We start from the raw sequence: 15,010 nt of genomic DNA on the forward strand, positions 1-15,010 counted from the left end.
AGCTCTCTCTTCTGATAGCAACAATCCATTTATATTGGATTTCCACATAAAAGGAAAATATATGAAAATAAAGAACCTTGTTGTACTTGTTGGAAGCTCGACATAAATGTACACAACAATGTTCAGCTCTAGAGCTGTATGTACACTGAAACTTCCTTTTCTCTGACATTCTTGCCACTAAACAAAAGTCATAACTTTAGTATTGACAACAGAAGTAACTGAGCTGGCCGAGATTTCACCAGAAGTATGTCAGCACTACGGTTTGCATATAGTCTATTATATTAAAAACATTAATAATTCTTAAATTAAAAAAAGGAGTGGAGCATCAGTAATGGCTGGCACATGGCGTGGCATCTGGAAGTATGAAAGGTGTATTTACAGCCATTGAGGGTGCCAGGGCATATTCAAGCTCTGTTTTTACTGTGTAAGTTTTGGGCAAATGTATGACACACAGATAAAGACTTTATTTTGGTACTAAAACATTTATAAAAGAAGTGTTCTAGGTTCAACATTACTTACACTTCTCAGTTTTACTGGAGGCTTCTAAAAACAAGAGAGTAAGATATACTTTTTGTTTTTTTTATATAAAAAACATAAAACTTGTTATTAAACTTCTAAAAATGCATTTAGCACGGTCACCTGTATAATAATATGTGCGTTGCTTAGACTTGCCAGTGCACTTTTGCTTAGTGACTGCATCAGTTGCTGTTTAGAGCTGTCTGTCAATGAATGTTTTTACATGTACTTTAATGACTCGGTTATGAACAGAGACCCAGGTGCTAAAATGCCATAGTTAAGAGAAACCAGGGTATTGGTTCCTGAGGAACAGGTTACCACACATAGATTTCTCTGCAAGTAACTTGGTTATGTCGCTATGTAAACCCTTACCTGGGTTGCAGTTCAGGATTGTGTAGTTTGTGCATGTCCGTTGAACTCTTATTAGCCTGTACCATGTCTTTGCTTTACATATGCATCCCATAGCCATGGGCAGAAAAATGGAAGTGTCCACAAAGTTAAATTTCCTGACGACAGATATTTGGTTGACTGCATTATTCGTACTCCTGGTTGAAGTAATCTGTCTCAGTATTTCAGAAGCCAGTAAATTTATGTTGATAAGCTGAACATACAATGCTAAGCTCAGCCGCACAATCTAGGGAGACCCAGGCTCCATACTTGTGTTTAGATGTTTAGATTCATGGCGACCATCAACAATGTTTAATCTTCTTTTTTGTATATTTTTATGACATCAGATCGTTTTGTCAAAGTGGATTCATGCATGAAAACAGGGTTTTTAACACATTGAATGTGAGGTATGAGTTAAGCTGTGTCTCACTGAGCCTGTCAAAGCACAACATACGAGAGAACTCAAGTCTCGGTATACAGACACTATAAACACAACCAGCTTGCTGCTGCATTTCAGGTATCTTTATTAGTGCTGCCATCTAGAGGACTGACAGATTTTTATTTTGGTAGCAACAGTTTGCCGAATATAGTGCTAATAAACAGTTTGTAGTGAAGTTACCAATAAAAAGGCATAAAGCAGCTGATATTTTGAAAGAACTTGATTTGTTGCAAGATGAATAATATCTAGGGGGCTTCACTCGCCAATCCCTATCCCCCCCTGCCAGCGCTACACACCGTTGTGAAAAGAGGGGCTGAACGCACCCCAAGGAGACGCAGTCGCTCCTCTGAAACCCCTCTTAAATGGTGATACAATGGGAAACAAATAACAGTTGTTTTTTTTTTTGTTTGTTTGTTTTTTACCTCCTCTTTGCTCGATCAGCTGCTGGATTCCTGCTGCTCCTGTGCAGCATGATCTGCATCTTGTGCAGTGCTTTGAACATTTTAAGGTCACTGCCTTGATTTCTTCTCCCCTAGACATCCTCAAACACTATTCAATCTCTTTTCACTGTTCCGTTATTTCACCGAGTAATAATTTCCATTTGTTTGCGCTGATGCGATTTTTACTCTCATTTTTTGATACTTTCGAATTCGAACTTCCATTATCTCTAACCTGCTCTGCATGTGTATCACGGGACTTGCTTCCAAAGGTTGTATGTATGACGTGAGTTGACCGTCTCACGGGACGTGAAAGTGTCTCTCTGTCTCTCTTCAAAAGGTCATGTCTTGTCGCTGGAAAAAAGTCTTGTCTTGTCCTAAGATTTTTTTTTTTTTTATAATAGAGAAATGACAGTAATCGAGATAGTGACAATCAGTTGGATGATGTGGAACCTGTAGGCTCTGGTACCGAGGAAGATAGCTGCCCTGAAGACAGTTCTTCATCATAAGGTGTCTGACTTGTCAGAACAGAAGTATATGGACATTCCACCCACTGAGCACAGTCACCAACTACTAAATCTGTTGTGTGCAACAGGCATGGACCGTGCAATAAAACACATTATATGTTTGGCACGTGTTCTTCTATGCCTGCACTCTGCCAGGTGACATGCTTCAAGGACTCTTATTCAAATCAGTCATGTTACTGGTGAAAATAAAGTGATTAACAATTTCTTTACATTGTTGACAGTTACTCCTGATAATAAAATGGTTGATTTTTAGTAAATTTCTTTACATTTTTTACAAGTGCTGATTGAATACTTTATTTATTATATACTAGCAAAATATCCGCACTTCGCAGCGGAGAAGTAGTGTGTTAAAGAAGTTATGAAAAAGAAAAGGAAATATTTTAAAAATAACGTAACATGATTGTCAATGTAATTGTTTTGTCACTGTTAAGAGTGTTACTGTCATCAAGAATTTGATTATCATTATTTCTTTCAATCAGGTTCGTATTTGGAGGATGTGTTGTGTTCAAGTCACATTCCATATTTGTCAACCGTTGTAAAGATAACAGGTTTCATTCATCGAAGTGTTCACTACCCAAATCAGTACTCATGAATCTAAAATGTTTAACAGACATTTCTGGTATTAACTTGTGGTATTGCCTGCGAATATTTAGCGGCAGCATGTCTATGAACCTGTGGATTTGCCTGCGAGTATTTAGCAACAGCGTGTCTATTAACTTGTTGATTTTTCTGTGAGTATTTGGCGGCAGCGTCACGAAGTTGTTTCCATCTAGCTGCATCAAAAAATGTACCACAACGTCTGACACGCCTCCTTTTTACTGTTTTCTCCCAGCTTGGATTGCTGCTGTCATAATCGGTTTGAGTTTCATTGTTTGTTTCAATTACGTTAGTATTTGCACGACTTGTTGTGTTGAAGTGACATTCGGCATCTGTCAAGCATTGTAAGCATTCAACTGGTTTCATCGATAACTTTGCTTCCAGCTTTTGAGAGTTTAAACATTCATAAACATCAAAGTGTCCACTACTCAAATCGTCACCTGTGAATCTAAGATGTTTAAGAGGCATTGGCAGTTCTCCAAAGGTGTAAAATATTTGGCCATTTCAGTACACTTGAAAGCGACAACCGAACAATTCAGCGGCAGCCATCAACTCACATGCAGAACCATAGGTGAAGGGCTTAAGCATTTCACTCTTATAGTGTTCCTGTGTAGTATAATTATCTCCTGTACCGTCATCAGTCCACACCTTGAACCTGTCCCAGTCATTCAATACATAAGACACAATGTTCCTCTGGATATCAAGAGTGAGCCTGATATGGCCGTGCAATATGTAACACAGAGAATAGAAAAGGCAGGTGGCATCTCAGGGCATGAAAACCACTCGGTAAGTAACAGTTCTTTGATCGATGGTGATCACCTCGATAGACATGTTAATGGGGGTACGGTTGGAACGGTAAAGGAAATGGGTACCTGAACAGTAAAGTAAATCTAAAATACAGTACCTATACAATAGCTATAATCGTAATAAATGAACAATAAAATAGCGGAAGAAGCCGTGGACTAAAAAAAATGCTGAAGTTCTCAGCAGAGAGACGTGAATACCGTGGTGAAGCAAGGAAGGGAATGAAGAGACCGGAGCGACGGATGGCCTTATATGGGCAGGCAGCCAGTTATGTGAGAGGCGTTGGGATGGGGGACGCAATATAGGCAGGCAACCAACTACGTGGGAGGCGTGGGGATGGGGGACGCAATGCCGCCTGACACGACACCCGAGCTGCAGGCTATGGACGTATATATGTACGTAAGTAGGATTAAGTTATGACCGTTATGCGTAGAATTTCGAAATGAAACCTGCTTAACTTTTGTAAGTAACCTGTAAGGAATGAGCCTGCCAAATTTTAGCCTTCTACCTACACGGGAAGTTGGAGAATTAGTGATGAGTGAGTCAGTCAGTCAGTGAGGGCTTTGCCTTTTATTAGTATAGATGCATAGACCTATAATGCAGCATCCTGGTCCAGCAGTCATTGTGTTGATAAAGCAGGTTTTTGAGTGGCCACGGTCACTCGCCTTATCCCAGGTTATGTGTGTGTATGTAAAGAAACACAAGGTGAAGGTTTTGGAATGGCCCTCACAGCCCCCAGACTTCTGTGGGTAGAAACTAAATGTGCTATGCATGCAAGACAGACCAAGAATATCTGACAGGGCAAGAGTACTAAATGGAGTGAAGTAATGAACACTTCATGATTAGTCTATTGTGGTATATGATCAAATGTTCCACCATAGGAGATAGCCTAATTAAAAACAAGGTTGTAGCACTAATCTTACAGACAAAAATGATTTAAGCGATAGGAGACAGAAAAAGGAGGTCTCATACTGTATTTGCCAGAGTCCACAGTTGCTATGATCACTGGGTTGGCTTTTGGACTTTAGGGAAGAGTGTCTTGCATTAGAAGGACTGCAAACAAAAGTAAAAGAAAAGAAAGGAAGTTTTCTTCTCAATGAAGGGTTCTTAATGGGTGTTTACTATGACAGGCATGTCTAAAATCGCAATACATATGAGCCTGTGTTGTTTACTGCATTTCATCAATGTAGGTGAGATCTTTTCTCAATGAGATGGGAAGCTTCGGGAAGTTTAACTTTGGTGGTATCCCTTGCGTTTTTTTTTTTGTTTGTTTGTTTTTTAACAGTAGTGTATGTTTGCCTTGGTCCGAGTGCTGTCACCCATGCTGTAAATTTGGAAACACACATGCACGTTGAGGCATAATGCCCTATTTGATTCATTAATCATCAGAATGCGTCATACATGGTAATGTCTCCAATTTACGACCACTTTCTAGACATCCGTTGTAACTGCCTAGTCTGTCTAGGGAAATCTCACGTTGAATACCAATAGAAAGGGATTAAATAAAATGACAAGCAACCTTGGAATGATGTTTTTATTAGTTGCACGAATCTGGTGCACAATTAGGTTTTTGTAACAAATTCAAGTGTTTTTGGAAGAAACTGAAAAATGAAAGAATTTTGAGGCCTCCAAATAATAAATATGATTTAGGTTAAGAATCAGTTTCTACATGGCTGTGGAAATTTGTAGTCCTTTATTAAAAGATAAAGAGTGTAACCTATGAAGGTGATTCATTTATAAATGCAGGAACAGATCCACCAATGTTTGTCACAGAGGACAGCACGATTACAAGATGCTTTCATTTACAAAAGAAAGCAACACACATTCTAGTAAATTAAAAAATAGTGAAGATGAATGATGCACGCAAGGCATGTTTCTTATTCTGTGTTCTTCTTTCAGGTTGACAGTGAGACAAATGAACTGCTGGACGGCTCGCTCATTGACCTTTGCGGGGCCACATTGTTATGGCGTACAGCTGAAGGCCTGTCACACACACCAACAGTGAAGCACCTTGAGGCCTTACGACAAGAGATCAATGCAGCGAGGCCTCAGTGTCCTGTGGGCTTTAACACTCTTGCCTTTCCCAGCATGAAAAGGAAGGAAGTGGTGGACGAGAAGCAGCCTTGGGTCTACCTCAACTGTGGTCATGTTCATGGTTATCACAACTGGGGCAACAAGGAAGAGAGAGACGGCAAGGACCGCGAGTGCCCTATGTGCCGTTCCAGGGGGCCCTACGTGCCACTGTGGTTGGGCTGTGAAGCTGGTTTCTATGTGGATGCAGGGCCACCGACACATGCATTTAGCCCCTGTGGCCACGTCTGCTCTGAGAAAACTGTAGCTTATTGGTCGCAGATTCCCCTGCCTCATGGCACCCATACTTTTCATGCAGCGTGCCCTTTCTGTGCACAGCAGCTAATGGGGGAGCAAGGCTACATTAGACTTATATTCCAAGGACCTGTGGACTAGAGGTTTTTGTAATATGCATATTATATTAAAGCTTATGCATTATAAGCTATATCTTTTCCATTTTTCTTGAAAAATACATTTTGGGACTTTTTTAAAGTGACCTTTTATTCCTTTTAGTGTGTGCTGCCCAACTGAGGTATACAGTACATTTACAGAGTATATATGTAAACGCTGCCTTGTGAACGTCTCCACACCTTTGCGCTTTTCTAACATTCTTCTGGCTAATGAGGTAATTAAAATGCATTCAGTTAGGAGTCCATTTCCCATATCTACTTAAGACACCACATTTGAGCCTTAAATAAATGAGCAGACCCCCATGTCCCTGTGTTAGGATATAGCGGGTATGGAGACTGACTAAACGATACAAGAAGTGATTAGCAATTGCTCAAATTTCTACTTGTCGCATCACTACTCTGCTCTGAAAGCCTTGTGTCATTGTGGCTTTGCACAATGTGACTAGCAGAGTAACTCGAGCTTGCCTGCCGACTGCCCATCATTAGGTCCTAACACAGATTGCCTGTAGCACCGACCAGGCCATTTGAGGACTCAACCACACTACATTGTTTTACTTAGACATTATAATCTTTATACTGACAAAAGATGAGTCTTTGTCCCCAATCTCTGGGCTTTTGCAGGCTGAAGCAGGTTTTCCTTCTTAACTCTTCAAAAGTCTCCCCATCTCTGCTGCTACAGAGCATCCCAAAACTGTGCCTTTGGGTGCTTGATCCTGGGTTTTTGTGCCAGCTTTTTCTGCTTTGCCGCTGCTTCCATTTCACGCAATGTTATAAGAATATAGGGTGAACATTATAAAGCCATGTGCTCCTTGAGGAGACTAATGGTTTAAAAAAAGTATGAATGAGATATTGGGGTGACTTAGCTATTAGGTAACCTGTCTTGATGGACTCCTCTTGTCTGTCTTGTGCATTTCCAGTTGGCCTGCCTTATCCTTCACTTTGGCATCTGTGGTTTTGGCCCACCATAGTTTGAAATTATTTAAAAATAATTAAATATATATTTACAATTCCCTCGGGCAGCACTGCCCACTAAATACACACAAGGAACAACATGCGCAGACTGATGCTGCTCATGCCCAGCCAGTCGCCAGCTGCAGTGTATCACACTTTTTGTTTGCTTCATGTGTGCAGTCGTCTTTATGCTTTTATGTAAGCCCTGATCATCGGCGGTTATTACACATCCACGGGGCGCTGGAGCCATTTACTCACCGATAGGGCGGTGCAGCCTGTATTGGTCTCGTTCTTCAGTGTGTTGAACGCACCCAGGATTACGCGTGAGAAGATTCCTTCAGCCTCCTCTGTCGAGCGTGGAGACTGAATCAGGGACATGGTGGGAAGACTCCTATGTGGCGCATGGCGAGGTGTAGCAGGCTGTGAAAAGTGAGTGAGACTTTCACAAGGCGCCGTGTACAATGTGCAAACACACACACACACACACACACACTTACAGTATTTGCAATAGGATTATTTTTACTTGCAGGGAATTGAAAAAAAAAAAAAAAGACTAAAACGTGTCTGTTTTATTGAAGTACTAAATATGGAAGGTAAGAAGAGTTTTTGTGTTGCCTTGACAGTTTGAATTTTTTTTTTTTTAAGATATCCTAGACATGTTATTAAATGAACTATTTAAGCTTACAAAAGTACCAGTCCAATACAAACTATATTCATTTATAGAAACTGATTTTAACATATTTTTTCTTAAAAAAATGCTATATTGTGTAATGTTTTAACTTGTATATCATCTTTTCTAATTTAATTGTAAAAAAAAAAAAGTGAGAAGGTAGGTCATTTTTGGAGTAGTGTGCGTTAGTTTTCTTTCTTACTTTTCGGTAAGGATTGTCTGTTTTGTCAGTTTTTGTTCCTCTTTGCCAGTTCTGGGGCTGCGGGTTATTATAGCAGACATTAAGCCACTCGTAGGCAGATAACGTTTTCTTTTGTATTGGCCATTGGTTTATTTCAAAACTTTCAAACATGTAAATGTTGAAGTCTTTGATGATCAGACGAGCATGAGGTATTTTAAATTGTGGGGTATATTCACGGAGAATTAGCATGCCAGAAATGGACTTGTAGGTCTACTGTAGGAGCAGCCGTTTTCGTTTAAAGTCCAAGTGAGTAACGCTTGACTGCTTCTCTCTCACTCCACATTTCTGTTACAGTTTTAGAAACATGTTGTGAATGCCAAGATGGACTGACATGTTTCTGGAACATACAGAATTTTTAAAAAGTTTACAAAAAGCTGTCAGTAAATTATCAAAGTTGAACAAAAGGGCAGCATAGTGGCTGAATTGGGGTGCATCTCTGCCACATTTGGAGTGTAGCACAGGGCTGAAACTGTTCTTTCTAAAATACCTTGTATACCTTTTGGGTCGGAATCTGAATTCCCAAATAGCATTATTACCTCTCAGGGAGACATTTATCTCTGGTTATTGGTGTCAAAGTGAGGACTCTGTGATTTCATTGTTGACTGTCCTAATACTGAAATGAAATTGGAAGGGGTGAGCTACCTCTGAAACAGTGCTTTGACTTTTTCTTTCTTTGCTCCAGTATTAAATGTATTTAAGCTATGGATGTCTAGAGGAGCAGGGGCTCGAGTGTAGAAGTGGATCAAGAAGGGCTTTTTAACAAATGTGTTCTGCATGGTCTGTGTTCACACTTTAGTTTTTCATAGTTTGCTCCACTGTGCTTTCCAGGAAACTTTTAATAGCAGCTGGAAATTTTGCTGCAGATGAATTTTGTATCAACTTGAATAAAAGTTGTGAATTTTAAAATGTTTGGTAACGTGTGATCCCTTATTACGTGACAATTACTTTGTAGAGATTTTAAATTATACTTATGTATTACATCAAGACTTCTAACCTCTTTCATTTCCAAAAAATATTTTGGATTAACGTGGCTTTTGAAAGTCAATACGGTTTAAAAATATAAACCTTGGGTTAGAGTGCCCTCTGGTGAGTAACTTATGACTTACACCTCGTCAGCCCACAGAAAGCCATACTTTGAATCTCTGGACAGCGTTAACATTTACACACACTGGCACGGGAGGTCCCGTCTGTTTCCTGAGCCCACTTTTTCCTCAGTCATGGGAGACAAAGCCAGCTCCAGGAACCTGAAGGATGTCCACATAGAATAACCACTTGTCCTGTTAATTTTATAGTATGCTAATAAAAGTCTTATTATTTACAGTTCCATGCAAAAGTTTAGAAAACCCCTACATATTACAGCAAACTGACAGGTAATCTTTTGAGCACAAACCGGGAAACATAAAGTGAAACAAAACTGAGGGAGTGGCGCAGTGGCACAGTGGGTAGCGCTGCTGCCTCGCAGTAAGGAGACTTCGGTTTGCTTCCTGGGTCCTTCCTGTGTGGAGTTTGCAAGTTCTCCCCGTGTCTGCGTGAGTTTCTTCCCACAGTCTAAAGACATTCAGGTTAGGTGCATTGGCGATCCTAAACCGTCCCGAGTGTGTGCTTGGTGTGGGTACGTCCTGCGGTGGGCTGGTGCTTTGTTTCCTGCCTTGTGCTGGCTGGGATTGGCTCCAGCAGACCCTGTAGTTAGGATATAGCAGGTTGAGAAATGACTGACTGACTGACAAAACGAGAGACAATAATTGCGGTCATGACAGCAAGAAGGTCAAAACCGAAAGTACAGACGAGGAAAGAGCACAACGATAAAGTTAGCAGATAAGCATTTACACGCCTAGCCGGCCCTTTCCATTTCACGGGTCCTGACCTCGGAGGACACGCCCCTAGCAACGCGACGGAAATAAACACTGGCAGCCTTTGAGGACCCCAAATCCTACTGAATTATGATGCCTGATATATTTTTGAAATTTGATGTTAAAAAAAAACAAAAAAAAAATTCACCTGACATGCCATTTTTCTGAACATGTTAATCTAAAGTTGTGACGTATTTAAGCTAAGAAAGTAATAAAATAACAAAGTAAGGGTGGCATTTGCAAAAGTTTGGTAACCATACCAAGTCAGTCCATTGTTTCAAAAGCCACCATTTGCAATTTATTTTTGTGACAGACCACTTTGGGTCTTTGAATTCTTGTTTTGGTCTCATGTCCCCGTTGTTCCTCGCAGGTCACTTCTAGCTGTGAGATATCCTCGGTTTCAATGATGCTGGTGCGGCGAGGGCCATTTGAAAGCCGCCCCTTGGATTTCTTACGGTCCTTCAGAGCAGAGTTTGAAGTGTGTTTTAGATCACTGACTATCACTCACAATGCACACATAAAACAGGATCATGTTAAGGCTAAAACCTGGTTTCTTAAAAACCTCCCCGTTTACATGCGCAAGTCGGCTTATGGAGTCCTCCTTTAGTAAAATGCTCCAATCTCAATAGAAAATGTGCTCAAGAGAAGGTTACACGTCGTCAACAGCTGCTGTAAATCTGAAAACCAGCACGAAGCCTGCGTCTCCCGAGATTGCACTGCTGAGCTTAGTCCTGGACGTTCAGGCCATCAACGTCAATTTAGCGATTTCTGAAAACAAATGAGACATTAGTTCAACCATGAGAAGGAATAACGTGGCTTCATCATCGGGGCACTCATGGAGATATCTACGGGTGTTAATTAGGTCTATCAAGAGACCAACAACCTGGTTTATCCAACCAGAATAAGGGCATTTTGAACATAAGTTTTGTGCAGGACTTTAAATTCATCCTTACTTCCTTCAGTATTATATTTAACAAAAAAAAGGGTACAACTTCCAACATCCATCCATCTAGTATCCAACCCGCAATATCCTAACTACAGGGTCATGGGGGTCTGCTGGAGCCAACACAGGGTGCAAGGCAGGAAACAAACCCTGGGCAAGGGCGCCAGCCCACCGCAGAACTTCGAACATTTTCACTGTAAATCATAAAATTATCAAAATACAAAAACATAACTCCATATACAGCACTGTGCAAAATTCTTAGGTCACCCAAGAAAGTCAAGATAAAAATGGACCACCACACACTGTGGCTCGCTCTCCGTCTGTCCGTCCATCTCTGTGCTTTAACATCAGACTGCTTTTCAGAAACTCCCCATCCAGCCTTCAGAAAGTTCTTCTCTTGCCAAGCCGAATTGCCAAAAATTTAGCAACAGCAGGCCTCAGACAACTGGGTACGTGTGGGGCCCTCTGCCTTCCCCCGGGTCCCCACATGCCAAAACCTTCAAATACGTATACAAAATGATCGAAATGTAGTTCATCCGACAGCGACAATGCTGCATTTATGAATACCATACTTGATGAGTTAAGCCTTGTCGCACATCAAAGTTTGACTGCGAGAAGGAAAGCCAGTGCTAACGGAAACTCGTAGCGGAATTGAAACAATACATTAATGAGATAAGCCTATGTATTATCTAACATGTAACGGTACAATTATACCAATACAATGAACAGGAGTAACATCTGAACATTTTAATATATACTAACGGTTAGGGTTATCTACATGCTGTACAATCAGTATGGTAACTTGCTGTATCAAACTTCAAAGTTTTCAAAAAATCCGGGTGATCCAGAATCTTTAGTGATACACACAAAACCAACGCACACTCGTCACTGCTTTAAAAGCAACAATAAACACCCAATGAATTATCAAACTACGGAGACGGACTTCTGCTACACCATACACGTCAACATCCACGACAGTGCACAACAATATCGCTGTTGTCTGAGACAGAACAGCGCCTATTCAATTACAGCGGCGAAGTCAATCCATTGTCCACGTACCCTGTACAACAAACATACTACTCAACGTCAAGCTCAAGGACATTGGCATCGGCTCTCCTTTGTCTTTGAGAAGAGTGCCACTGCCGGCCCCCTTTGACAAGCGTGCTTCACACGACACGAGCACGATTTCTACTTGCGTGTAGCGTGCGGCTATTAAAACACTCACTTGTATTGTTGTAAGCTAAATGATTTAACTTTTCTATTACATGTAACTTGAATAATTGTCCGAATATATATCTACGCACACAACATCAACATAAAAAAAAATCAAGTGTGAAGGGGACCCCTTCCGTTAGGGCCCCGGACCAGAGTCCCGTTTGTCCCCCCCGGCGGCAGGCCTGGCAACAGACCCAGGAACTTTGCTGTGATTCTTGTTGTGCTGATGATGATGATGATGATGATGATGGAGCTTGTACATGCAAAGTTAAAACTGACATGAATTTGAGCATTAAGTGTTGTTTTTTTATAAACCGAACTACCCGATTTCAGACGTGTGCATTTGTGGGCTTGCAGTTCAGGTATGAAATTAAAGTGAGAGAAACATTCCACACAAAATGGCAGGCCAGCACTTGAACTGGAGATTTTGGAGCAGTGAGAAAGTGGGGCTGACGCCAAATCCACTTCTAGAATTGTAGGGCTGCATTTGTGGCGAACGGGCCTGCCATGTGCTCCCTACTGGTCCGGCTGCGTGGGATTCTGCTGCGCGGGATTAGCTTTTGTTCTTCCCAAAACCTACATCAAAGCCCAGAGAGCAGCTCATGAATGATTGTCCTGTTTTGTTGTTCTTTTTGTTTTTAAAGTAACCAACAAATCAGAACCATAGCACAGGAATTAGGCAAAGAAAACCTAAAGGATAAGTTCAGTATATTCAATTTTGTAAAAATAAATAATTAAATAAAGCATTCCCACAACCTCGCACTTGGGAACTCACAACAACTGGACTCCAGTATTCGGGAGCTTTGTATTGCAGCCCTGCCTAAACGTCCAACTTTAAAACCTCTGCACACTCTGACGGCACCAGGAGACGGTGAGCCAGAGCCACCGAGAGCACCTCCGTTAACGAAGATGGATCATCCTGCCAATATTCAACAGAATTGTCTGCTGAAGGATTCTCGTATACAAGCCAAGTATAAACTTATAAAAATTATTACTATCTGTGACACGATTGGTCACTGGTGTGGCCTTGCAGCCGTACTGTCAGTGAATTCCCAACATGGATCCTGATTCATCTGAGGAGCTTCTTGCTGGGCATACCAGACCAGATAATGGCTTCTTTACCCATCTACCCAAGATATTATGAACTATTAAAGGATAACTTTGCTATTTTTCAAAGTTATTTCTTTACAAACATGGTATATATCATTTGACAGAAGCAATTGTGCTCTAAAGTTAAGCATTTTCTATAAATGGGAAAAAAAATATCATGTCCGCACTGCAGGTTTACAGTAGTGGCTAATGGGACACCACCAGAAAATAAAAGCCTGAAAACTTACCGAGTACATCCAAGACAGTTGTTGAGCATTGATTCATGTCTTATGATTACACAAATTGTGAAATACAATGGGATGCAAAAGTTTGGACAACCTTGTTAATAGTCATTATTTTCCTGTATAAATCGTTGGTTGTTACAATAAGAAATGTCAGTTAAATATATCATATAGAAGACACACACAGTGATATTTGAGAAGTGAAATGAAGTTTATTGGATTTACAGAAAGTGTGCAATAATTGTTCAAACAAAATCAGGCAGGTGCATAAATTTGGGCACCACAAAAAGAAATTAAATCAATATTTAGTAGATCCGCCTTTTGCAGAAATTACAGCCTCTAAACGCCTCCTGTAGGTTCCAATGAGAGTCTGGATTGTGGTTGAAGGTATTTTGGACCATTCCTCTTTACAAAACATCTCTAGTTCATTCAGGTTTGATGGCTTCCGAGCATGGACAGCTCTCTTTAACTCACACCACAGATTTTCAATTATATTCAGGTCTGGGGACTGAGATGGCCATTCTAGAACGTTGTACTTGTTCCTCTGCATGAATGCCTTAGTGGATTTTGAGCAGTGTTTCGGGTCGTTGTCTTGTTGAAAGATCCAGCCCCGGCGCAGCTTCAGCTTTGTCACCGATTCCTGGACATTGGTCTCCAGAATCTGCTGATACGGAGTGGAATCCATGCGCTTCTCAACTTTGACAAGATTCCCAGTCCCTGCACTGGCCACACAGCCCCACAGCATGATGGAACCACCACCATATTTGACTGTAGGTAGCAGGTGTTTTTCTTGGAATGCTGTGTTCTTTTTCCTCCATGCATAACGCCCTTGTTATGCCCAAATAACTCAATTTTAGTTTCATCAGTCCACAGCACCTTATTCCAAAATGAAGCTGGCTTGTCCAAATGTGCTTGAGCATACCTCAAGCGGCTCTGTTTGTGCTTCCTCTGCATCACTCTCGCATACAGCATCTCCTTGTGTAAAGTGCGCCGAATGGTTGAACGATGCACAGTGACTCCATCTGCTGCAAGATGATGTTGTAGGTCTTTGGTGCTGGTCTGTGGGTTGACTCTGACTGTTCTCACCATTCGTCGCTTCTGTCTATCCGAAATCTTTCTTGGTCTGCCACTTCGAGCCTTAACTTGAACTGAGCCTGTGGTCTTCTATTTCCTCAATATGTTCCTAACTGTGGAAACAGACAGCTTAAATCTCTGGGACAGCTTTCTGTATCCTTCCCCTAAACCATGATGGTGAACAATCTTGGTCTTCAGGTCATTTGAGAGTTGTTTTGTGACCCCCATGTTGCTACTCTTCAGAGAAAATTAAAGGAGGAGGGAAACTTACAATTGACCCCCTTAAATACTCTTTCTCATTATAGGATTCACCTGTGTATGTAGGTCAGGGGTCACTGAGCTTACCAAGCCAATTGGAGTTCCAATAATTAGTTCTAAAAGTTTTGGAATCAATAAAATGACAACGGTGCCCAAATTTATGCACCTGCCTGATTTTGTTTGAACAATTATTGCACACTTTCTGTAAATCCAATAAACTTCATTTCACTTCTCAAATATCACTGTGTGTGTCTCCTATATGATATATTTAACTGACATTTTTTATCGTA

The 15,010-nt window shown here is 41.0% G+C and overlaps 1 protein-coding gene across 2 annotated transcripts in view; it reads left to right on the top strand.

Moving 5' to 3' along the window:
* peli1b (pellino E3 ubiquitin protein ligase 1b) overlaps nt 1-7,168 on the top strand; it is a 177,537-nt gene extending 170,369 nt beyond the window's left edge. For both annotated transcript variants that reach the window (XM_039739136.1, XM_039739135.1), the window contains one exon: nt 5,607-7,168. In XM_039739136.1, coding sequence (XP_039595070.1) covers nt 5,607-6,173 — 567 coding nt within the window. In that variant the 3' untranslated portion in view covers nt 6,174-7,168. The remainder of the gene's footprint in view (nt 1-5,606) is intronic.
* Nucleotides 7,169-15,010: the final 7,842 nt, after the last annotated feature.

This window comes from Polypterus senegalus, chromosome 16 (assembly GCF_016835505.1).
Source record: "Polypterus senegalus isolate Bchr_013 chromosome 16, ASM1683550v1, whole genome shotgun sequence".
Lineage (NCBI taxonomy): Eukaryota > Metazoa > Chordata > Cladistia > Polypteriformes > Polypteridae > Polypterus > Polypterus senegalus.